Genomic DNA, 27,488 nt, shown 5'->3' with positions numbered 1-27,488 from the left:
CCTGCATGTCAGCAGGGGACAGTTCAAGCTGGTGGAGATTCTGTAATGCTGTGAGGCGTGTGCGGTTTGAGTGATACGGGACCCCTGATATGTCTAGATATGACTCTGAGAGGTGACACGTACATAAGCATCCTGTCTGATCACATACATCCATTCATGTCCATCATGCATTCCAACGGACTTGGGCAATTCCAGCAGGACAATGCGACACACCACATACCCAGAATTGCTACAGAGTGGCTCCAGGAACACTCTTCTGAGTTTAAACACGTCCGCTGGCCACCAAACTCCCCAGACATGAACATTATTGAGCATACCTGGGATGCCTTGTAACTTGCTACTCAGAACAGATCTTCAGCCCCCCCCCCCCGCCCCCCCCCCCCCCCCCCCCCCCGTATTCTTATGGATAGCCCTGTAGGATTCATGGTGTCAGTTCCCTCCAGCAATACTTCAGACATTAGTTGAGTCCATGTCATGTCATATTGCAGCATTTCTGCATGGTCACAGGGGTCCTACATGACATTAGGCAAGTGTACCAGTTTCGCTGGCTCTTCAGTGTATATGGATGTGGCCATTTGTGTAGGGGTGCTATATGTTTTTTAAAAATGTTGGTTATGACAAACCTTTTGTAATGTGTTATTTTTTTTATCCACATGAGAACCTGGTGTGAGATCCAAACTAAAATGATACATTTCATAACAAAAAGATTTTTTTAAGACCTGAAAATGACAGCAAAGTCTATCAAAACTGTTTGTTTTAAATAAAGAAATATTTATGCGGTGTTGGTTGCTGAATTTTTTACCTACATAAACAAATCCATGGCAGAGCCCCGGGCAAATGCATGGCACCCTTCTACACCAATCTTTTCATGGGCCATCTTGAGAAACCTTCCTAGCTTCAAAACATCCAAAACCCCCTTGTCTGGTTCAGTTTCACTGCTGATACCATCATTATCTCAACTTAGGGCCAAGACATCCTATCTTCATTTCTCCAAAACCTCAACACCTTCTACCGTCTGTTTCATTGGTCCTCCTCAGCCCAATATTCCATATTCCCAGATGTTAAACTCCGCCTTTCTGAGGACCCCATCCACACCTCTGTACACATTAAACTCACTAACCACCAACAGTAACTACATTTCAACAGTTTACACCCCTTCCACACCAAAAAATTGCTGCCATAAAGTCTAGTCACCTGTGGATGACTGCCCCTTACCCTGTACACTGAAGGACTCAGAGGACCTTCACAAACAGGCACTAACCCTCCCAAACCCAGTCCACAAACAGATTTTCCATGTCATATCCTCTCCCATCCCCAATTCCCCCACTACCTCCAAAATTTCCACAGGAATGCCCCGCCCCTTCATCACCTAGTATCAACCTGGAGTGGAACAAGTGAATAATGTGCTTCTATCATCATGCCTGGAAATGAGGGACATCTTACCCAAGATCCTTCCCACCCCTCCTAAAGCAGTATTCCATCACCTCTGCATCCTACACAACGTTCTGGTCCATCCCTATGTCACTGATCCCCCCTACCCCCCCACCCCCCCCCCCCCACCCCTCCCTACACCACCTTGCCAAAGTGAACATATCTAAGTAGAAGATCCATGTGAAATACCTTCCCAATCCACTCACCCAACACTTCCTACTAGAGTCCTGTCATAGGCCTCCATCAGAGGCAGGGCAACCTGTGAAAGCAGCTGTGTTAAACACCAGCTCAGCTGCTATTTTTGCACCGCATTTTATCTGGACGTGTGAACGTGACTTCCAAGCAGCTGACTAATGGAATGAGCTGAGCACAACATGCTCGAGTTCAATGGCTGCTTCACAAGCCTTCACCACCATTTTCTCTAGATGGGAGTTATCCTTGCAACACATCCATCACTCCTGTAATCCTCCTGGCCTCAATCTCCATTAACCCCCTGTCCCACACCTGCTGCACAACAGTCTCTCCTTCCTTTGTCCTGTCACTCCCTCCCAAACTACATCCCTATGTTACCGATGCTGCACCCCACCAGCTCCAGTACTTGCGTCATTTGCCCTGCCTGTACACCTGCCATCCGTCCCTCCAACGTTACTAACCAGCAAACCTGCTCCCTCCCTCGAAGCCGCTAACTACCGTATTTACTCGAATGTAAGCCGCATTCGAATCTAAGCCGCACCTGAAAAATGAGACTCGAAATAAAGGAAAAAAAAAAATTTCCCGAATCTAAGCCGCACCTGAAATTTGAGACTCGAAATTCAAGGGGAGAGAAAAGTTTTAGGCTGCACCTCCAAATCGAAACAATGTTGGTCCATTGTAATATGAGACACAATTTAGGTCGAATGAAAGACAATACAGCTACAGTAGTTTGGTTCGAGTCTTAAGCTTAGCAGTTAGGCTTTACCAGGTAGCCATTGCTATGCGTCAGGCGCTCCGTCTGTATTTATACGGGTACCCTTCCTTTTTCACGTGCTTCGTCTGGTTTGAATCGATTGCTTATTTTGCTTTGATCTGATAAGTGCCGTTTTCTTTGTTATAGGTGTTTGTCACTCTAAGCTGAAAATGCATTACTGTACTGTGTCATGCATTGTTTGTCGCATTTTGATAGTGCGTGTTTACGGCCTGTCGCCACTCGCGGCATGACTTGCTTTTGTGCGTGCTACCGCCGCTTAAAAAAAAGAGGAATCGTCTCATTAGTGAAACAATGGCAAGAGACTGCTATTTGTTGTTACTTACACTGCTGCTTTCTTTGATAATGATCAACAAGAACCAAATAATAGACTGCGTATGATAGAACATGTTCTGAACGAGAGTTTAGCGAAAATTTTTCTCCGTTTGCAAATCTTTGCGGCCGCTTCTTTAGTACATCAAATTCTGCACAGAAATTAGTCATCTTACATTTAAAATCTAGTCAGTTGCCGTGCTTCATTTCTGACTGTATCAATATTAGGCATAAGAATAATACGAATATAAACATGACACGATACGATTATTCTTCCGCGTTTGCTGTTGTCTCACTCTAGTTTCGTAGTTTATTAGGCAGACAGGATTTAAATGAGATAGCAGCAAACACAAAAGAATACATGGCAAAATGTTTATATTCGTATTATTCTTATGGTGAAGAGAATAGTGCATGTGATTCACATTTCATCAGGTTCCTATTAGCAACCATCTCTTCTCACAGGTAGGAAAAAACTCGGAACGTAGAGTTGGCCATATTGACAAACATCCCTAACAGTCTTGCCAGTCGGATTTTCGTAGTACACTGAAATTCTGCTACATTCGAAGATGAACAATACGGAATTTGTATTTACTTCGTTGGATAATGTATGAAAATGCAGTGGTCGAAACTCGGGGCGGAGAAAAAAAAAAGCTCGTCTTCTACCTTTTTTTAAATTTATTTACTGATGCAGAGGTTTTGGCGCCAGTATTTATCTTTGTGCCCACAAAGCATGCTTGTGTAGAGCTACATATATTCGACGGCAGAAGTTAGTTGTTGCGGCACCTACCAACATTTTTCAGAACTTCCGCTTGCTTTGCACTCGATTCTACGCCGCAGGCGGTTTTTTGGATTACAAAAACCGGAAAAAAAGTGTGGCTTAGATTCGAGTAAATACGGTACTCACCGACAACCCCTCTTCCTGCTTCTCTCCCCCCTACCCTGCGCCCAACATGACACAACATCTGCCCCACCCTTGACCACCTGCTAAAATGGTATACTGGCCAATCTGAAGATATCTTGTATTAGGTGAAACGTGCAGCATGAATAAATACAGCAATATTATGCTACTTCGAAGATGGCACACTTACATGTAACAAGGGGATTCACATTCCATAAGGAGAATAGTTTCAGAGCATTTTTCTAAATTTCTGACCAACAGCATTTTCCATAAATCAAAATCCAACCTAGTCAACTTTGTAAAGCATGATGTAGTTTTCAAAATAACTATTTGTTCTTACACCTGTCTGTAAGTAGTTGGTTGTCACTCAAAATTAGCAGTTTGCGATTTAAAAGCTCATGCGTAAGACCTATGCTAGGTGCATTCCCAGTGTTGACTCACACCATTGCTATGCACACTCAGTATGCAAAATTGTGCTCACTAAAATCTGTGAAACTCAAGAACTTTTATCTTTAAAAACTTTCGAGTGATTTCTGTAGCCCAAGGTAAGGAATGTTTTAATTGAACTATGTTATGATTAACAAGCGCATGGAAGGTTACTGTCACTGAGACTAGTGGTTGTAGGACAAGGTGAATCTAATTATGGACTAAAATGATGTGACTTACCAAACGAAAGTGCTGGCAGGTCGATAGACACACAAACAAACACAAACATACACACAAAATTCTAGCTTTCGCAACCAACGGTTGCTTCGTCAGGAAAGAGGGAAGGAGAGGGAAAGATGAAAGGATGTGGGTTTTAAAGGAGAGGGTAAGGAGTCATTCCAATCCCGGGAGCGGAAAGACTTACCTTGGGGGAAAAAAGGACAGGTATACACTCGCACACACACGTATATCCATCCGCACATACACAGACACAAGCAGACATTTGTAAAGGCAAAGCGTTGCCTTTACAAATGTCTGCTTGTGTCTGTGTATGTGCGGATGGATATACGTGTGTGTGCGAGTGTATACCTGTCCTTTTTTCCCCCAAGGTAAGTCTTTCCGCCTCCGGGATTGGAATGACTCCTTACCCTCTCCCTTAAAACCCACATCCTTTCATCTTTCCCTCTCCTTCCCTCTTTCCTGACGAAGCAACCATTGGTTGCGAAAGCTAGAATTTTGTGTGTATGTTTGTGTTTGTTTGTGTGTCTATCGACCTGCCAGCACTTTCGTTTGGTAAGTCACATCATTTTTGTAGATATATTTTTCCCACGTGGAATGTTTCCCTCTATTATAATTATGGACTAAATTACATGAACTACCAAAGTGTAAACCTCTCTAATAAACTACTATGGGACAGTGTTAAGTGCAAACTGTTACACAATCACTCAATATAAATGAATTAATTGTATTACTGGATTATAACAAGCTGCACCATAATACATAATGGCATATTTTTGCACATTGTTGCAAGAAAATTAAAATGTACTAGCTCTGGAATTGATCATTATAGTACATTATTGTAATGGTGTAAAAATTTACATCATATGGGGCATGTAGCCTGCAAACTTCTCACACAACTTAATGCACAGTGTTCTAGCATGTGAGCAGGACAGTGATTAACAATCATTGGTATGGTGCACCAGCCAACCTGAGTGAGGTTGTTAAGTATTTTTCTACACTTGTTCAGACAAATGCTGTGCTGGCCCCGAACTCTGCCTCAGATACAAAACGTGAGAAATTTTCAGTATTTAAATTTTACAAAAAAGGCCTCCTTTTTTGTCCACATCACTTTTTCACTGACATTACAACAAGGCATCGGCTCATGACAGAAGATGTTGAATTATCATCAGAAAAGTCACATACCAATCAAATCACACTGGAGAGTCACCTGACTTGTGAGACGGAGGTCTCTCAGAGCCGCAACCTCAAAACGCAATTCCTTTCTGTTCTCAGTGATTCTCTCGCCTCCCGCTCCCTGCCCCCATTCCTGGCAAAACTAACCAAACAATTCCCATAAGAAAATAAACTGATACAGATTCTTTTTTTCTGAACATGAGTATGTTATTTACAAGCCCACACCCCTTTCAAATACTTGCTACCCCCCACCAACCAGGTAGATGAACATAAAATAACTTTGTCAAATCATGAAAAACAGTGGACCCAAACAGGCAGAATAAACAGTAGGAGAGAGAGAAAGATGAAACACAAAATCCATGTTACTCACATCAGTTTTTGTAGAGAGTGCCTGGTTGCCTGGAAAATTCTTGCAGCATCCAATTGATTTAGACACGAGACGTGGAGTGACTTGTTCTAGGTCTATACCCCTTGCTATATTGTATAACCAAGTCCTGTAAGGAAGCAAAACATGAAAATGTGATACATACTCGTGTCTTTTAAGGGGAGAGAAGAAATGATATGAAATATATTCACACAATATTCATCTCTTGTGGTCAAAGGTGCAGTCTCAATTACACTAACACGTATGAAACTTTTGACAATATGAATGAATAATCAAAATAAATCAAATTTTCAAATGAAAATACAAACAGCTGTAACCAGTCACATTATGCCAGTTATAGGATACTTTCCACTATGCAATTAGGAGGATAATACCTCCATCACTAGGTGATTTTATGTCAAATTAAGGCATTGATAAATTGCACGTGTGACTTTCGGCTGACCTGTAGCACATCTGTACAGGGTACATAATGTGATGTAAGTACATCTGGAAACGAAGCCAGTGATCATCGATAGACAGTGTCACATGTTACTCAAAAGTTAGCCTTATTAATTGACATAAATTCACCTGATGATGGAGGACTAATCCACTGAATTGCATAATGGAGAATACTGTAGTTGGTCTAATGTGTCTGGTTACAGCAACTTGTATTCTCACTTCATATTCATAATGGTCATCGCCAAGCCTAATCTAAAATGTTTGCATTTAAAATCAAATTTTGTTCACATAAAACTTGTGCTGCTACAAAACAGAGATTAAACATACCAATATTCAACACATTGCCACATTTTTCGGAGCCTCTCCAATAATGAAATTTACAGTACACAGCATTCAGACCAGATGGAAGTCCCTGTGAGAGTGAACGGTTTCCCAGATAATCATCATACACTTTTGTCCAGGGTAATACTGGATAACAAACAACAGAGGATGCTGCTCACTTTTATCTCAACTCCTGCATACAGTCATTCATTCATCATGTTCCGTAGATCCCATCAAAAGGAGCATTTTTTAGAGATGTGGAACAAGCCAAGGTATGCATTAAAAAATATGAGCAACATACAGAAAATTAACAACAACCTCTCCCCTTATATCTTAATACTATTTGTGTTTCTTTCAGCTAAATATAAACTAGTCAATTAGAAAAAATATGTCACTTTGAAAAAAGTTGCTGCGTTCTCAGTTACATTAAATCCTCTACCAGTCATTCAACATTACAAAGTCAGTTGTATACTTGGCTATCAATGGAATTCAAGCTGGAGAAGAGTTTGTTCACTAATTGCATTCAATGTGGTGTCATGCAACTGCTAATGTTTACAATACATATAAATGATCTAGTGCATAAGGTTGGAAGCTCTGTGAGGTTGTTCACTGACAGTGCTGTTGTAATCCAGAAGACATTGCACAGCACTTACTTGCTGCAGTTATGCCTTGAAAATGGTATGGTGTACTCCTGTAAAAATATCAGAGGTCACCGATGACATCACCCGGCTGCAGTCCATAAGTTACCTGAGTGATCCTTACCTTGCTTTCCATTTTTGGTAAATTTCACTTCACTGGCTTGTTTACATCACAGTGTTATGAACAATACATATAGAGGTAATAAATAGTAGTAATAGTAGTAGTAGTTGTTGTTGTTGTAGCAGTAATAATTTATAATAATAATGATGACAATAAGGAAGGACATCTCACCCCTGCTTCTCATCAAACTTTTCTTGAAGCTTTGAAAGAGAGAACTTTGCAAGATCACTCATAACAGTGCATCCTAAAACTGTAGCTACATAATCGCCAAACTTTCCACCCAAGCTTCGAACTTTCTTGATTGGTAAAGTCTGATACAAGACTGGTACTTGTGACTGTGGTAAAATTGTTTGACGATTGGGCTTGTGAAGTCCACATGCTAATTTTGCAAGTATCTGAAACAATTTCATTACATCAAAACACACCATACAAAAACAATTATTTGCAAAATACTTATAACCCATGATCAAAGCTGTCTTATTTGATAAAACAACCATAAGCACATGGAGAACTAGTTACCAAGACTACATTCGTTTAATGTTATCCACAATAGGAATAATTAAACTGAGACTGTGGCTTAAAGTTCAGTGGTGAATAAACTGCAGATGATGTTTACAGGCACAGTATAATCTTACATTGGTTTCTGGTCACCTCTGGCCTGTTCCAAAAGTATTCTCAAGTTAATACTTTTCACATCTATTTCATATATACTTAAAACATTTGAAAGTTTAAGGCTGAAATTACAGTGATGACACACATGGCTCATATTTATAGCTATATTTTTTGCATGTTTACTTGCAGTCATATATATTAACAGATATACACCCATAGAAAACAGATGTACAATACAAAAAGATGGTATAAAGATTTTCTGTCACTATCAATTCAGAAGATCTTCAAAGAAAAAAAGAAAGAATGTCTATATGTGTTAATTTGTGTGTTATTTGCACAAAAATGTAGCTGTAATATTTAAGGTAACTGTACTTTCAGCTACGCATTCAAATATTTTTAAATAATTAACTTTATAAAATCTTCATAACAGATTCAAAAATGACCCTAAACTAACATAAGGATGTGTCCCAACTATAAGCAGCACTAAGTAATCTTATTCTGCCCAAATCAACAGAGTACCCAGGCACTTGGGAGGCAAGATGAGCACTAATGGATCAATGTAACTTGCAATGTCAGTACCTAAACAAAGTAGTAGTAAGATTTCAGCAAGGTTAGACTTGATTATGGATTCCCAACTTATCATTATGAAGAATACAACTGTTTGAGAAAGAAAATTTTGATAATTAGAATGACTTGGGGCACCAAATGGACACTCTTGTATAGAAATAAAAAGCAAACTAAGAATTATGTTTTATGTTTTCTTCCATAATGATTCAGAACAGGGAAATAATGATGATAACAAAGACTGAACTTTTTAATTTACACATATTACAAAATGATGTCCCCCACTGCATTTTTCTGTCTCAGTGTGAAAGAGAATCTTAGAAACTACTGTAGTGATTTTAATATGGTTTTCACTAATAGACAGACTGATTCACATGGAAAGCTTGTGTACATAATTTACAATTACAGTTATGATGGGTGTGTAATATATCTAGTGTTATCTGTTCCATATTTAACTGGCATCTGGAGTGATGCCTTGTGGCAATGATGCGAGCTACGAGCTGGTCAGTTACAGAGGTGGCAGTATTTGATAGTAAAAGCCGTAAAGTAAGCAGCCCCCACAACTCCAGACAGCAAAAAGCATTACAATAATCTATAAAAACCATCAGTATCATCATCTTCCTTTCAAGGATTAGGCCGTTGCCTGTTCTGAACTTAAAAACAAACAAAATCATTTCCACCTTTTTTGAGGTCTTCTGATACCTCTTGTAGTTTAGGATCTTCTGAGAAATTGTGAGCTCTGTCACTCTCACGAGATGTTGTCTACAATCTTCTTGATATTTCTGAATTTTTTTTATTCATGTTGAAAACATTTAATTATGTTTTAATATCTTAATTTATAATCATGTCTCTCCTTGCGCAGCCCTTCGTCTTCCTTAGGAATCTTATCTCTGCTGTTTGGATTGTATTTTCTTGTTTTCTTTTTTTTTTGTGGTAACTCGTCTTTCACTTACATAGGATAACAAAGGAAATGCCATAACATTATGGAATTTCATGATGGTCTATTTATGGACTATATGGTCCAAAGTTCTGCTACTGTACCACAGACAGCTTTGAATTTTTGTATTTTATCTTCAATAGCAGAGTCAAACTCAAAGCTTATAGCATAGCCTAAATAAGAGATCTGGGAAACTTGTTCTAAAACTGAAATATCCAAAACAACTTTACCGAGCGAGGTGGCGCAGTGGTTAGCACACTGGACTCGCATTCGGGAGGACAACGGTTCAATCCAGTCTCCGGCCATCCTGATTTAGGTTTTCCATGATTTCCCTAAATCGTTTCAGGCAAATGCCGGGACGGTTCCTTTGAAAGGGCACGGCCTATTTCCTTCCCAATCCTTCCCTAACGGCCTATTTCCTTCCCAATCCTTCCCTAACCCGAGCCTGCGCTCCGTCTCTAATGACCTCGTTGTCGACGGGATGTTAAACACTAACCACCACCACCACCAAAACAACTTTCAATCTGACTGCATATTTTCCTCAAAATGCCATGTTTTTCATTTTATTAGTAGAAATTGTTAAGGTGTACTTTTTGCATATATAATTTAGCTGTGTGCTTAGCTTTGGAGGGGGTCTTAATTCTTTTGAATAACAACAATGTCATCTGCAAACAAAAGTACATTCATGAATTTCTCATCAGTACCTTAATTCCTTTCTTTACTTTACATTCCCATTTATGAAGAATGAAGTCAATGTAAATATTAAGAAGGGCAGGTGACAGTCTGAACCCTTATCTAAAATACAGGTTAATAATTATTTCTTCTAATCGATTTTTACCTGCACTTATTACAATTTGTTTATTTCTGTAAAGAATTTTCACTACCTCTGTTAAGTGATAAAGATATCCACATTCAGACATAATCTTCCACAGGCTATCCTGGTTCACATGGTCAAAAGCCTTCTCAAGGTTGATAAAGGCCATCAAGGCATGAAGAATATCAGAGATCTTATTTCTGAAGAACAAATGGATTTAGCTCAGTCGTTCATGCACAGACAATGTGTTTTTAATTACAAACATTATAGAAAAACACACAGAATTTAATACAGAAACCCATCTATACAAATCTATTATTAAATGTTATAAATTGAAGTCCTCCACAACAATTTGCTGCCTGTATGTGAAAGCTGATCTCAGAAACTACTGTAGGGATTATAATGCATTTTTCGCTAATAGAACGACAGACTCACAAGGGTTTGTGTATAAAACTTATAAATATTTTGAGCAAATTGGCTGAACTATGATGAAAAGTCCTCTGTCACATTTTTCTGTCTATATATCTGGAGGAACTAATATAAGGGTTTCGATATGGTTTTCACTAACTGACATACTCATTCGTGAGGAAGGTTTGTGTATATAATTTATTACCGCTAAGTCAGATAAGTTGTCTGACCACAGATTCTAGTGCTTCCTGTCAAAGTCAGGGTGGGTTGCTAGTCTATGCATAAAAATGATTCATCATATACTTAATAACAAAATTTTACACAATGCAAACAGCTGTCCTTAACTCTTTAATACTATAAAATAAACTATACAGGTTAATAATTATTTCCTCTAATCGATTTCTACCTGCACTTATTACAATTTGTTTATTTTTGTAAAGAATTTTCACTACCTCTGTTAAGTGATAAAGATATCCACATTCAGACATAATCTTCCACAGGCTATCATAAATAATATAATAAACTAACTTTATTTTTTGGCACAAGTGTTTCAAATGGTATCTGAGAAACGAAACCAATGAATTTTCAGTAGCAGTAAAGGGAAAATAGCATCTCCAGAATGTTACTGGTAACTCTGATGTATATTTGGTCCCACATAAGTGTCAAAGAGTAATTATTGTTTGAAACACCAATTCAATGTTGAGGATGGGTATGATTGACTGACACATTGGAGGTACAATATTTTTTCTTATTTTCACACATTCATAAACTAGGCGCTCTATTGTTCACTATAGCATAAACAACTGCAATAATTACTTTGTTATGGGCAATGCCTGCAGAGCATCTGAATCCAGTCTGTTCAAAAACAGCAGCTCTCATTTCTTCAACAATGACACCACCAACTGCAAGTCTTTCTTCAGCAGGCTCACTAAGTTCTGTTTCATCAAAGCTGGATAACCATGTTGATAAACCATCAACTCTATTATCTGAAACACAATACATTGTAGCATAAAAGTATGAGTTGGATACTACAAAAACACAATGAAAAAAGAACAGCACTACTGATCTGTCCCCAAACTGTCAGTTTTTCTATTAATGATAAATGATAAGAAAGAATGTATAATATAAACAGTTTCATTTATCGTGTCTGCCTATGTTCCTGAACATCTACAATAGTAATCACTAAATTTGTTACACTTCTCAATTAATGATGATTTTTCTATTTGGTAAATGGTAATTTATTTCACTAAAGTGAAATGCCTGATTCAGTTAAGTAAACGTGATGTTTTTCATTCCATTTGAGAAACAGCTATTCCCTTTATTTGAACAAAAATAATCAATTACTGATAAAATTATTTAATTGGAAAGATAAAAAAATCTACTCACCAAGTGGCGCCAGAACACACACATAAAAGAAGGTTGTAACTGGAAAGCTTTTGGAGCCAGTGGCTCCTTCTTCAGGCAGAAGGGTTGAAGGGGAAGGAAGAGGGGTAAAGGAAATGGTCTGTAGAGGTCTAGGAAAAAGAGTAGATTTCGGGAAAGTCACCCAGAACTGCGGGTCAGGCAAGCATTACCATACAGGATGAGAAGGAAAGACTGATCGTTGGGGAATGCATCAGATGAGATTTGAAAACCTGAGAGCTTAAAGGTGGAAGACAGTGTAATATACAAACAGAGATTGCTCCTTAAAAATCATGCATGAGTTAATAACAGCGAAAAGCTAAGTGCATTGTATGTAACAAAGGTGCGAGGGGGGGGGGGGGGGGGACGAATGGTGAAAAATAGCAGGGAAAGACAATGAAAGATGTAGAAAACTAAAACAGAGTGAAGCAGAGAGTAGTTACAGTAAAGAAATGCGGTGATGAAAGAAATTAACGTAAATTAAGGCCAGGTGGGCGACAAAAACCAAGGACATGTTATAAGTAGTCAATCCAAATGAAGTGGTCCAATAAAAATTAAGTTGGTTGCTTGACCATTTTCAATTATTTTAATTTTTTTATATGTGACCACCCTATAATTGAAAGCTTCAAAACAGTGTTTTAAAAAAATTTTCCTTTCAGCTTTACTGAATGGCAGCCATTTTCGTTTGTAAGTGCGCCATGATGTTTCAGTTTAGAGATGTTAGCAAAAATATGGATATCTCTGCAATGGGTTAAGTTACAACATTGCAATTGACATAATTGTTTTTAGAAAAGTGTCCTCTACAACATCGTCTATTACACAAAATACCCTAAATTCAAAAATAACCAGTCAAAATGACCTCCTAAGTTTGGTATCCAAATTTTCAAAAATACACGTTTTAGGCCCAAAAATAACAACCAAGGAGTGATTTAAGAGTGTCTATTTTTTCCTATAGTTAAATATCATACACTCATATAGAGCAAGAACACTTAAAAACACATTCGTGACATCGGTACCTGTTTCACCACACATGCAATCTGGAATCTTCCGCCAGACATCAGTGTCTGAGAACTCTACACGTGGGAACTAGCACTAACATGTCCTTGGTTCTCGCCGCCCACGTGGTCTTAATTTATGTTAGTTTCTTCCATCTAGGGATTTCTTCACTGTAACTACTCTTCGCTTCACTCTGTTTTAGTTTTCTACATCTTTCATTGTTACACCCCCCCCCCCCCCCCCCCCCGCACCTATGTTACGTACAATGCACTTAGCTTTACACTCTTATTAACTCATGCATGATGTTTAAGCAGAAATCTCTGTCTGCATATTACCCTGCCTCCAGCTACACACTTCCGTCTAACATTAAACTCTGTCTACATTAAGCTCTCAGGTTTTCAAATCTCGTCTGATGCAGTCCCCAACAATGAGTTTTTCCTTCTCATCCTGTATAGAAAGTCTCCCCTCACCTGCAGTTCTGGGTGACTTTCCTAGATCTCTCCAGCCCTTTTCCTTCACCCCTCTTCCTTCCCCTTGAACCTTTCTACCTGAAGAAGGAGCCACTGGCTCTGAAAGCTTGCCAATTACAACCGTCTTTTATGTGTGTGTTCTGCCACCACTTGAAGAGTAGATTTTTTATCTATCCAATTAAAAAATATTCCCTTTATTTGGCTTCATACAATATTTTCATTCTCTGGGCACCTGTGTTTAGTGAGGCAATGAAAATTTAGTTCAGGCTACCAGGATCAGTACTCTCTGTAGTTTATGGTCTGTGGTATTCTGAAAGCAATAAACAGAAATCAAGATGCCTGCCTATGACACAAGATTGTAGACTGCATATGGGTGGAAGATTTTTAGAAATAAATTATTATTAAAGAACCACTAAAGTATTTTTAAAGCTACAGCTATGAAAATTGGTTTTTCACTTCTTGGTTACAAATAAAAAAAAAGTGCGCTTCAGTGCTTTTGAAAATTCAACCCCTAAGGAGGTGAAATTTGGGATGAAATTTTTTTATGAAATTATTTCATTATGCAATCATTTTTAAGCTAAACTATGAAAACTGGTATTTCACTTCCCGGTTAGAAATAAAGAAATATGTGGTGGTGGATGAAAACTTTCTACGTAAATAACTCTACAAGAACGCAAAATTCATAGGGAACAAAAGCTTTGAACTCCAGCAACTTGAATCGCTTTTTGGTCTGAAGTACATTCGGAAAAGACCATGCTTCTATGGCCTTAATTAGTGTGGAAAGCTTAGAAGATTTTACAATTTGTGAATATAAAAATTTGATTAAGGAAAAACAAACAAATCTTTGCAGACAACATAGTCTACAGAAGAGAAGCAGTGTGCGCTAAGCTAGTCAGACTATATAAAGAAAACACCTGATAACACTGATATTATTATTATTATTATTATTATTATTATTATTATTATTATTACAAATGGAATTCATTCATCCAGTAAAATGCCAAAGTGAAGGAAGACTGGAAAAATGTGGAAATACTGTTGGCTCAAAATAATTCAGCACAGTTTACGAGCAGCAGAGACTAGGATTGGCTAAGATACTGACATATCTGAGTTCATTTAAGATGAGTATGATCAGTTTGGGCAAAGTGTGAGCCAGCGGGACCATATCAGTAAATAATATGGTAAGTATTTGTAATAAACTACTAATTATCTTGATTGAACTGACAACAAGGACAATTCAGCAAAGCAGTGGTACTGTCAACTTACCATCTGATACGCCAGTTTTCAGGTGTGTTAATCCCCATCCTTCCAAAGGGAACATACAGTATGTGCCTCACTTCAAACTTATAAGTTTTTCTTACATAAATGACAAGTCATGAGACCTCAAGTGACAGCTTGTAATAAACAGACCACACTCAATGAAAAAATTGACTACATACAGTAATGACTCCCATTTTATTTCAAGAGTCCAATAAAATGCTTTTTAACTTTAAAATGCATACCATTTTTGTGGTACTGTATGTGACTATTTGAAGTGGCTACCAAAAAACTTAACAACTGAGTTTCTCTGACACTCATCAATTCCTAATAGATTGAATGACATGTCACAGACAGAAACACACCTCTATGGACAAGGTTGCTAACACACACTTGAGCACTGGCGTTCGACGTGGGGGTAAGCTGCTTCGAATCCTGGAGATGGAAAAATTTTCACTGCCAGAATCTGGCCATGAAGGGAAGGAGACATGGTGGTGTTAAGTTCCTGATCACCAGACTTTGCGCTAATGTCTTGGTTTGAATACTGAACCTCTGCACAGGGTCTCATAATGTGAGGGCATGTGACACCATTGTTGGTGATACGTCTGTCAGATGACGATGGTTAGCTTGGCAGCCCCCTTGGTGCTACTCATGAGGAGTAGGCTGCAGTCAGCACTGGGTTTCACCCTCTCCCTTCTGTCATCATCATCAGCATCATCATCATCATATCATCATCATCAAACAACACAGACACTAGACTACCCTACACTACACACACACACACACACACACACACACACACACACACACACACACACACACACACACACACACACACATGCAACTAACACACACAAGATTGCTGTCTCAGGCAACTGTGGCCACACTGCGAGCAGCATGATGGGAGTTGGTACTGGGTGGGGGTAAGGAGGAGACTGGGTTGGGAAGGGGGGAGGGGTAGTAGGGTAGGGGTGGCGGACAGAGCAGTGCTGCTGGAGAGTGTGCAGGGACAAGGTGGAGAGAGGGTAGGGCAACTATGTGCAGTCGGGAGGTTAGACGGAGAGCAGGGGAGAGGTGGGGAGTGTAGCAGAAAAGGAGAGAACCAAAAAGACTGGGTGCGATGGAGGAATGAGGGCTGTATAGTGCTGGAATGGGAACAGGGAGGCTGGAAGGGTAAGGACAATGACTAATGAAGGCTGAGGATAGGAGGGAACGTAGGATATATTGCAGTGCAAGTTACAACCTAGCCACCCGCGGTTGTCGCATCTGCAGCGACGAGCGGTCTCTCTCGAAATATACCGAGTGTCTCACTGAAGCCTTCACAGACCGTAATTATCCTCTCAACATTGTACAAAAACAAATTTCCCGTGCATATCTTTCCAGTCTCCCACCACCTCCCAAAGTCTCACCGTCCGGCCATGGAGGAGCATTCCCCGTAACTCAGTACCACCCAGGACCGGAGCAACTAAATTACATTCTCCGCCAGTGTTTCGACTACCTCTCGTCATGCCCTGAAATGAGAAATGTCCTGCCCATTGTCCTTCCCACACCTCCCACAGTGGTATTCTGCCGTCCACCCAACCTACACAATATACTTGCCCATTCCTGCACAACCCCTGCTTCCAACCCCTCACATCATCATGGCTCATACCCCTGTAATAGACCTAGATGCAAGAACTGTCCCATACATCCTCCCATCACCACCTACTCCAGTCTGGTCACAAATATCACCTGTTCCATCAAAGGGAGGGGCTACCTGTGAAACCAGTTATGTGATCTACAAGCTAAGCTGCAACCACTGTGCTGCAGTCTATGTGGGCATGACAACCAACAAGCTGTCAGTCCACTTGAACGAGCACCGACAAACTGTGGCCATGAAACAAGTGGACGACACGATTCCTGAGCACACTGCCAAAAGTGACATCCTTCATTTCAATGACTGCTTCACAGCCTGTGTCATATGGATCCTTGCACCAACACCAGCTTTTCTGAATTGTGAAGGTGGGAACTTTCCCTGCAATATATCCCATGCTCCCATAACCCTCCTGGCCTCAATCTTCGTTAGTCATTGTCCTCCCTGTTCCCATTTCAACACTATACAGTCCTCATTCCATCATCACACCCAGACTTTTACTTCTCTTCTTTTCCTCTACCCCCCCCCCCCTCTTCCCACCACAACCCTGCCCCATCTAACCTACTAACTGCACGTAGCTGCCATCCACCTCATTCCTGTGCACTCCCCAGCAGCACTGCACTGTCCGCTACCCCTACCCTACTACCTGACCCCCTCCCCCGCCCCAGGCCGCCTCCTTACCCCCACCCAGTCGCCACTCAGGGTGTATACGTGGATGAGGAAAAAAAAAATTACTGGATTTCCTGGTTAGAAATACATTTTCTCCTGAATGAAAATACACTTTTTCCATGTTAAGTGACAGTATACTTTTCCTCGGAACTATACAACTTATCAGCCTTTTGAATGGTTATGGTTTTACATGCTGGCGTAGAATTTCCTGGCACTTTAAAAAACAAAACTCAGGGAAAAACACAAGTTTTGGAAAGATGTCTGATGTTCAGCAACATGTACACCACATATTTTCACATTACGAAAGTATAATTCGAATTCCACCAAACACTGCATGTTACTTTCCGAAGCATTTGAAATTGAAACTGCGATGCACTTTTGTAAGCCAGTCACAGTCCATATCATGTCATTTTGCCAGACAATGACAGTGAATATTCAGATCATTGGACATGTGATGTAGTCAGCCAATAGCAACATGACTGTTAAGTAGCGTGAACACACAAATAGGAAAAGTTAATGGTTTAATTTAATACACACAGTGTTGCAGAAAAAAATAAACAAACAAATAACATAAATATATAAAAAAGCTTTCACATATAATATTGGTCTCTAAGATTAATAAGCTGCAAGTGAAGCTAAGCTTTCTCACATAATGTTGATCTTTTTTGGGCGTGTTACACTTCAAGATACGTCACACACATGTGCCAGAAAAATTTTTAACGACGTAAATGTCTTATCTTCTGGGCTCAAAATTATTCTAAATGCTTGTCCTCCTCAAAGAGTTGATTTTTTAAAGAGAGTCAAATGCTCTGTGATTTAAGAAATTCATTGTACATTCTCACACATACACTCCTGGAAATGGAAAAAAGAACACATTGACACCGGTGTGTCAGACCCACCATACTTGCTCCGGACACTGCGAGAGGGCTGTACAAGCAATGATCACACGCACGGCACAGCGGACACACCAGGAACCGCGGTGTTGGCCGTCGAATGGCGCTAGCTGCGCAGCATTTGTGCACCGCCGCCGTCAGTGTCAGCCAGTTTGCTGTGGCATACGGAGCTCCATCGCAGTCTTTAACACTGATAGCATGCCGCGACAGCGTGGACGTGAAACGTATGTGCAGTTGACGGACTTTGAGCGAGGGCGTATAGTGGGCATGCGGGAGGCCGAGTGCACGTACCGCCGAACTGCTCAACACGTGGGGCGTGAGGTCTCCACAGTACATCGATGTTGTCGCCAGTGGTCGGTGGAAGGTGCACGTGCCCGTCGACCTGGGACCGGACCGCAGCGACGCACGGATGCACGCCAAGACCGTAGGATCCTACGCAGTGCCGTAGGGGACCGCACCACCACTTCCCAGCAAATTAGGGACACTGTTGCTCCTGGGGTATCGGCAAGGACCATTCGCAACCGTCTCCATGAAGCTGGGCTACGGTCCCGCACACCGTTAGGCCGTCTTCCGCTCACACCCCAACATCGTGCAGCCCGCCTCCAGTGGTGTCGCGACAGGCGTGAATGGAGGGACGAATGGAGACGTGTCGTCTTCAGCGATGAGAGTCGCTTCTGCCTTGGTGCCAATGATGGTCGTATGCGTGTTTGGCGCCGTGCAGGTGAGCGCCACAATCAGGACTGCATACGACCGAGGCACACAGGGCCAACACCCGGCATCATGGTGTGGGGAGCGATCTCCTACACTGGCTGTACACCACTGGTGATCGTCGAGGGGACACTGAATAGTGCACGGTACATCCAAACCGTCATCGAACCCATCGTTCTACCATTCCTAGACCGGCAAGGGAACTTGCTGTTCCAACAGGACAATGCACGTCCGCATGTATCCCGTGCCACCCAACGTGCTCTAGAAGGTGTAAGTCAACTACCCTGGCCAGCAAGATCTCCGGATCTGTCCCCCATTGAGCATGTTTGGGACTGGATGAAGCGCGTCTCACGCGGTCTGCACGTCCAGCACGAACGCTGGTCCAACTGAGGCGCCAGGTGGAAATGGCATGGCAAGCCATTCCACAGGACTACATCCAGCATCTCTACGATCGTCTCCATGGGAGAATAGCAGCCTGCATTGCTGCGAAAGGTGGATATACACTGTACTAGTGCCGACATTGTGCATGCTCTGTTGCCTGTGTCTATGTGCCTGTGGTTCTGTCAGTGTGATCATGTGATGTATCTGACCCCAGGAATGTGTCAATAAAGTTTCCCCTTCCTGGGACAATGAATTCACGGTGTTCTTATTTCAATTTCCAGGAGTGTAGTTCATGTTGCATAAAAGGAAATTTACTTTCAAAGTAACGCTTTTCCAACAACCATTCGCAATATTTTCCTGTGACCTGTTAAAAATAGGTTAGTTTCAGTAGTTGCCAGAGAGCGCCAGTTAACAAGCGTCACGGTGTTAGCACAGCTATAATGATGCAGGAAGCCCGTAAATTTGTACGTGTAAAACATTACAAGATCTTACATTACGTCATAAAAGAAACAAGACATTAGAGGATACTCCAAGAGCATCGGAATTTTGTGAACCATACTAAAATGCATGATTCGGCTTAAAGTGCACTTTCGTATGTCCAGATTGGAATGCAGATTTTCTTGGAGTACCAATACTGTAGTATCTCATGTTTGGTTCTTTATCATGGCATAATGCTATATGTCTCTAGAATGAGATTTTCACTCTGCAGCGGAGTGTGCGCTGATATGAAACTTCCTGGCAGATTAAAACTGTGTGCCCGACCGAGACTCGAACTCGGGACCTACCGGGCGTGAGTCGTGCTTCGGTAGCTCAGTTGGTAGAGCACTTGCCCGTGAAAGGCAAAGGTCCCGAGTTCGAGTCTCGGTCGGGCACACAGTTTCAATGCTATATGTGCTACAAGATGAATATGTGCACTTAAAATGCAGCAAACAGTTGAAATTAGGCAATAGTGTGGAATTAAACCTTTTTTTTCCCCCAAATAAATTGACTGCCTCAGCAGAAAAAATTAATGAAAGCCAAATAACTGCAAGTTGATTAATGCTCGACTGTCAGAAAGGTGGAAATAAAATAAAATCTGAAAATAATAACATATTTTAGTCTTCCGTAATTATGTGAATGTATTTTAATTCACTTGATAGCTCCCAGCCATATAAATCTGTTTTGTTTTCATTTGACGTGAGAGTAACAAACGAAGAGGAAACAGCAAAATCAGTAAATGTAAACAAGGCCCACACGGAAACTACCCACCTCCCAGTAGAGCTCTATTGAGCAAAAATTTTAAAAAAGTGACTTTTCAAAAATATGTTCATTTTGTAACAAACCTCTTACTGAAGAGTCTGCTACATAAAATATATGTGTTTGAGGAAATACACTCCTGGAAATGGAAACAAGAACACATTGACACCGGTGTGTCAGACCCACCATACTTGCTCCGGACACTGCGAAAGGGCTGTACAAGCAATGATCACACGCACGGCACAGCGGACACACCAGGAACCGCGGTGTTGGCCGTCGAATGGCGCTAGCTGCGCAGCATTTGTGCACTGCCGCCGTCAGTGTCAGCCAGTTTGCCGTGGCATACGGAGCTCCATCGCAGTTTTTAACACTGGTAGCATGCCGCGACAGCGTGGATGTGAACCGTATGTGCAGTTGACGGACTTTGAGCGAGGGCGTATAGTGGGCATGCGGGAGGCCGGGTGGACGTACCGCCGAATTGCTCAACACGTGGGGCGTGAGGTCTCCACAGTACATCGATGTTGTCGCCAGTGGTCGGCGGAAGGTGCACGTGCCCGTCGACCTGGGACCGGACCGCAGCGACGCACGGATGCACGCCAAGACCGTAGGATCCTACGCAGTGCCGTAGGGGACCGCACCGCCACTTCCCAGCAAATTAGGGACACTGTTGCTCCTGGGGTATCGGCGAGGACCATTCGCAACCGTCTCCATGAAGCTGGGCTACGGTCCCGCACACCGTTAGGCCGTCTTCCGCTCACGCCCCAACATCGTGCAGCCCGCCTCCAGTGGTGTCGCGACAGGCGTGAATGGAGGGACGAATGGAGACGTGTCGTCTTCAGCAATGAGAGTCGCTTCTGCCTTGGTGCCAATGATGGTCGTATGTGTGTTTGGCGCCGTGCAGGTGAGAGCCACAATCAGGACTGCATACGACCGAGGCACACAGGGCCAACACCAGGCATCATGGTGTGGGGAGCGATCTCCTACACTGGCCGTACACCACTGGTGATCGTTGAGGGGACACTGAATAGTGCACGGTACATCCAAACCGTCATCGAACCCATCGTTCTACCATTCCTAGACCGGCAAGGGAACTTGCTGTTCCAACAGGACAATGCACGTCCGCATGTATCCCGTGCCACCCAACGTGCTCTAGAAGGTGTAAGTCAACTACCCTGGCCAGCAAGATCTCCGGATCTGTCCCCCATTGAGCATGTTTGGGACTGGATGAAGCGTCGTCTCACGCGGTCTGCACGTCCAGCACGAACGCTGGTCCAACTGAGGCGCCAGGTGGAAATGGCATGGCAAGCCGTTCCACAGGACTACATCCAGCATCTCTACGATCGTCTCCATGGGAGAATAGCAGCCTGCATTGCTGCGAAAGGTGGATATACACTGTACTAGTGCCGACATTGTGCATGCTCTGTTGCCTGTGTCTATGTGCCTGTGGTTCTGTCAGTGTGATCATGTGATGTATCTGACCCCAGGAATGTGTCAATAAAGTTTCCCCTTCCTGGGACAATGAATTCACGGTGTTCTTATTTCAATTTCCAGGAGTGTATAAGACAGGCTATTTGGTCTTAAGTGTGCCAAAGTACAGTGTCACACCTCTTCAGACAGCATTTTTCTATTCCACATCACTGTATTTTGCTCTGTGGAATTCAAATGTGTAATATTTTGTAATAAGTGTCATCAAACTATATTTAGGACAGAGGAAATTAAAATGTCCTGTGGTGCCTCTCCTGAGTCGGTCGGTTTGACATCCTTCTCTTCTTTTTTTAAAAAAACCCTCACAATTAATACTGGATGGAATTATTTGTAACTGGGAGAACAAGAACTCTTCACAAAATTTGCACTCTTTATTGCCTATCAGCTGATAACCTGCTCTTTTGTGTGACATAAAATTTATTATAGGATACATAAAACCATTAAAGTGAAGAGACAAGCAAGACAGTACACATTTCTTCAATCCTTAAGTTCTAGTATTTTTTTCCTCTCTAATCATGCTACAGCTTTACATGGCATACTTTCCTTTTGGGGAAAGAATCTATTGCCTCATCAAAGTTTGTCAAATGTTTTGCTACATGAATAAACAAAATACTGTTGTCTAATATTGAAAAAGCTGTTAATACAAATAGTACCCAAGACTGATGTGGTTTCTTGATCTGATGACATGTATTTTGTCACTGTCTACTAGATAAAATGAAATAGGCCTGCCTAATATTGCAGCAATCATAACATACACCAAATAAACGAGACTGCTTTGGCACAAATGGTCATTTTTTTGTCACACGACAGAATAAAGTTCATGAAGTACCAATATCAAATGCCTATTAGCCCCACTAAAAGCAAAAAGTTTTGTGTTAGGAAATAGATTCACATTTCATTCATACACCATAGCTTCTGAACCATGAGATTGAAAAGTAGTAGTATGAAATTTTTATATAAATTTGGAATCGCGATATTCTTACATAACGCTGTAACTATTCCTGTCAGCGACAAAACTTATTCTCCTCTTAACTTCATTAACCTTGCCACAATCACCGGTTTAGTTATCCTGGGTTTATTCTCCGGTTAGGCATTATTAAGTGTTTGTACAACGCGTTTTCCATTCAACTCCCAAAATAGAACTTTAGCAGCTGCTAGCTGGGGACTGTAAAACTGGCCCTTACTAGTGTCTGTCAAAATTTCATTTTCTTGGATATACTGAGAATAAAACATGTAATCTTTCTTACCTGTTATTCTTGTTAGTTGTTTATTTCCACTTTGGTAGTCTGAATCTATGGATTTCACTAGTAATTATAACAAAGCTAATCTTTTGCAAACACCCATTTGGCTTTATTCTGCTCAGCTCGTATTGCCCTGTCCCCCTTTGTCTGCAGGAAAGTTTATTTCTAGATGTGATGGGGATTCCCCTAGCATAGACATCACATACACTATGCTCACATTCAAAAATCAACTTATGATTCATTCAAAAATCAACTTAGAATTTGTTCAAAAACTGCGTTCCAAAATCATATGAATAATCGAAAAACCAGCATGCACTGGATGCTAGGTGCTTTGTGAAACAAGGTCTTTTTCATCAAGAATTTGAATTTGGCATCCCCCCCCCTCCCCCTTGAAATTGCTGCCCATGGCAAATAACCTGCCCCCCCCCCCCTCCCCGCCCCCTAGATCCAGGCCTGTTGCACATGCGTGAGTCTGGCAGCTTAGGCACGCCAGTAAAACTTTTCCAGGTAGCATCTGGCTGCTTGCTGCTATTGCTTATACAGTTAACTGCCACATTTCTGTAGCCAGAAGTGGGAGAAGGTACTACTCATATGTGACTCAACTGCGCATGCACATGAGCGCACTTGCAACTGCTCAAATGAATCTAATGTAAGCTCTTCAGTTGAAATTTCCGGGCTGATAGGCTATGGTCAATGTATAAAATTTCCACCTGACGCTTCGTCTCCATCTGCGGGAGATATTTTCTGAGGTCGTCCGGCCGGACGACCTCAGAAGATGTCTCCCGCAGATGGAGACGAAACGTCAGGTGGAAATTTTATACATCGACCACAGCCTCTCAGCCCGGAAGTTTCAACCAAAGAAAACGCTGGCCGTGAAAGCCTACATTGTATGACTATTGTAAGCTGTTATGACATCATGCTCATCGAAGACAATGTGTTGTTATGAAGCATTGCATAGTCCTCCTAAAGCCTTTGACACTTTTTCTGTTGCTTGTATGAGCACTGTGTTTTGTTGTTACATATGGTGCATATCTTTTGCAACTTAAGTTTTATTTTCGCCCCCCCCCCCCCCCCTCCCACCGTTCATGTTTTATTGCTACAGTATTACTCTCCAGTAGCGAGATAAAGTAATATCCTTTGTTAGAGTATTGGTTGTTACCAGTCAAAGTTACAAAAATGTAAATGGAAACTAAAACAATGAAAAATTCCCAGGTTTTTCCCAGTTTTCTCCCAGACGAAAAAATTCCTGGGTTTTTCCCGGATCTCCTGGTTGTCCCGGGCCGTTTGCATGATGCCACTCCCATCATGCACTGGTGCTGCTGGTCGCAGTGTGGCTACAGTTGCCTGAGATTGCAGTCATGTGCGTGTGAGTTGCATTTGTATGAGTATATGTGTCCGTCATCTGTTTTTGACAAAGGCATTATGGGCCAAAAGCTTTATTTGTGACAGTCTTCTTGTTGTGACTCAGTATCTACGCTTTATGGTGAGTGGCAACTTTCCTTTTTCATAATATTGTTACATTCCATCCTGGACTTTCTACTGTTTGAAAAACACAAAACAAAGCTCCAAAGTCACAGACAGACAAACCAGTCATTGACATTGTAGTTGATAAAAGATTATTCCCATCGAAATGACATCAACATGGTTTGTCCTCATGCGATGTGGCTTGTTAGGATTTTCCTGAACACTTCCTTCTGCGTGGGTGAAAATTTGATAAATACATCTCTTGAGCTATTTGCCTTCAAAATCAATCTCATAGTGGATATAACCTAATCTTGCAATGGTTCTCACTCTAATTGCATTTATTCTAACTGATTGTTTACTGAGACTGAAATTCTTAAAATAATGCACTGAATGTCATCTAATTATTTCATCTTATTGTGTATGTCAGCATGATGGACTTGGTCTATTTTGTTGCGTATGCTGTGTGCATCTGTTTAGGTGTAAATGTGGGAATTTTTCTGTCACAAAAATTGTGTTAAATTTATTTATGCTGATCTTTGTGTCCCCAATTAAAGAACACCTTTACTCCTTTGTAGGTAAAATTCTACTTGACCATTTGCTTCCCAATGATATTATTCAGTTCACTGAAGACATTTTATTCCACATACCTGATATTGTTAATATTTCAACACCTCTCCTCTCTCTCTCTCTCTCTCTCTCTCTCTCTCTCTCTCTCACACACACACACACACACACACACACTCTAAGTGCCGCACCAACTACCTCCTCTGCCTCCTCACCACCAACACTCTGCTCCGCTCTACTCTACTCCACTCCACTGTCATCCCGTACAGCTCCCATGAGTCCTCTATCAGCCATGCAGCAAGGTCATCTGCGGTGATTAATGTTGTATCGTCTATATAACAGATAACTGACTAAATCCCAACATAACGTGGCAACTCATTTATTGCAACAATGTAGAAGAATGGTCGAAGGACAGGGCTATGAGGCCTTCCAGACATGACTTTCTCGATGTTTGGATGCTTACTTTGAACTGACACAAACTGTCTCCTGTTATTTGATATGAATTAATTATTATTTCTAATACTGTATTATTCATTCATTATACTGTAGTTTGGCCGGTAAGATGTCAAAGGGGATACAGTCAAATGCCTTACTCAAATTTCATAGATCAAATAAGACCATATTTTTATTTTCAATTGTAGTTGCTGTCTGATCAACAATTTCAAGGCCTGCAGAAGTGGTATTTTTTCTTTATTAAGAACCATGTTGTCCATATAACGTAGTTATGAAGCTGTACGTGAAAAATTGCTTCAAATATTTTGGAAAAGACTGTAACAATACATACTGTTCTTAAGTGCTTAGGGAGATGCTTTTCCCCCTTTTTGTATACAGGCATAACTTTTGAAATTTTGAGCTGGACAGGGAAAACTCCAACTCCAGGAATTTATTATAATAAAAGCAATCAGTTTGCATATTAGGTGTATTGTCCTTTTTATTGCGTAGTTAGATAGTCAGTAGCAGTCCATACTATTTGAGTTAGAAAATGTTCAAACAGCATTCACTAAATCTATGGGTGTGACAAGATCCCAATGGAGTTCATGCCCTCTAGAAAGCTGATCAGCAAATATACTAGTTGCTGATGAGTTTGACTGTTTAATTTTTAATCTTAATTCATTTACTACAGTAGTAAAATATCTATTGAGGTGCTCTGATTTGTTTTATTATATCCAAGAACATTTGAGAGTTTCTGCAGTGTTGTAGAGATGCTGCAGTGGTGCTTAAGTTTGCTGTGGTCGAGAGCATTGTTACGATCTGCTGGAGTAAAAAAGATTTTAAGAATACTAGACTAGCAATTGTTAAGGAGCGAATACTGCACACACAATGCAAATTGTATGTCAATACCCACAATTTATATAACTGCTATCTCTTTCTATCTACAGCCGTCTGACCTTTCAACTGGGAATGAAATGATATGACCACAGCAGACCAAAAAACAGCTGATCTCAGCAAAACTATGGAGAAACAAACAATTAAATTTGAGAACCTAGTGCGGGAAGAAGAATGAATGTTACCCAGCAAGATAGCATACTCAGTGATCAGTTTGTCAAACAAGAATCTTTATGAAGGAACAATCTTGGCACTGAACAGAGGCGGTACGGCATCTCTCACAGAACGCTGCCAATGAGGTAGGCTCACTGCCAGTCCATATCAGCAATAACCAAGCTTCCTAAAGTCAGATATTAGAAGAACAGAAAGGAAAGGGCACTATGCTTTGTGCAGAGATGAAGATCACATTGTGCTTCCCACTGAAAGGGGAATGCCATAATCATCCTTCATACCACAGCTTATCATGATAAAGATATTACATACAAAACTATGAAATGTGATCCTGCTTTATCACTTAACAGAAAAAGGCAGAACTACTGAAGAATTCTGTCCTACCAAATAATAAGATAAAGAATCTGAGGATACAAACTCCTTGGCCACAAAGGCTACATGTTTAGCCTGAAATCCACAAAGAACGCATTCCACTGTGGCCTACTGTTGATGCTATAGAGTCTCCAGCCCACAAACTAGCAAAATATCTAACCAAGTTACTTAAGCCAACTGTTGGCTACCGTGAACATCATATTAAAAACACTCAAATGTTTGCTGACATAATTAAGCAAATCCGAATCAATTCTGATGAAATTATGGTCAGCATGGATGTGGTCTCTCTATTTACAAAAGTGGCAGTAGAAGAAACATTGAAATTACTAGAAGACCATGTCCCTGTTTTGTCATACATATGATTGAACACTTCAAAGAACACAAGTGAAAATAAACTCCTCTTCATCCATCTTGTTTCTTTTGCTATGCTGACAACACCTTTATGCTCTTTACCTTTCCATTGATGACATACCCCAATATCACTGTGATAGAAAGAGCAAGAAAATTGCCATTTTTAAATGTTCTATTTAATCAAAATC

The 27,488-nt window shown here is 41.0% G+C and overlaps 1 protein-coding gene and 1 non-coding gene across 2 annotated transcripts in view; one reads left to right on the top strand and one right to left on the bottom strand.

Annotated features, from left to right (window-relative positions):
* The window catches only part of LOC126260178 (DNA polymerase eta), a 210,439-nt gene that overhangs the window by 98,058 nt on the left and 84,893 nt on the right, over positions 1 to 27,488 (bottom strand). The window contains exons 4-6 of the mRNA XM_049957441.1: positions 11,499 to 11,668; positions 7,519 to 7,742; positions 5,815 to 5,938 (exon numbers count right to left, since the gene is read on the bottom strand). Coding sequence (XP_049813398.1) covers positions 5,815 to 5,938; positions 7,519 to 7,742; positions 11,499 to 11,668 — 518 coding nt within the window. The remainder of the gene's footprint in view (positions 1 to 5,814; positions 5,939 to 7,518; positions 7,743 to 11,498; positions 11,669 to 27,488) is intronic.
* Positions 19,889 to 19,963, top strand: Trnas-uga (transfer RNA serine (anticodon UGA)). The gene has a single exon. It is a non-coding gene; the product is annotated as a tRNA-Ser (tRNA).

The sequence above is a fragment of the Schistocerca nitens genome, chromosome 5 (assembly GCF_023898315.1).
Source record: "Schistocerca nitens isolate TAMUIC-IGC-003100 chromosome 5, iqSchNite1.1, whole genome shotgun sequence".
Lineage (NCBI taxonomy): Eukaryota > Metazoa > Arthropoda > Insecta > Orthoptera > Acrididae > Schistocerca > Schistocerca nitens.
This window is presented reverse-complemented; position numbering and strand designations above follow the sequence as displayed.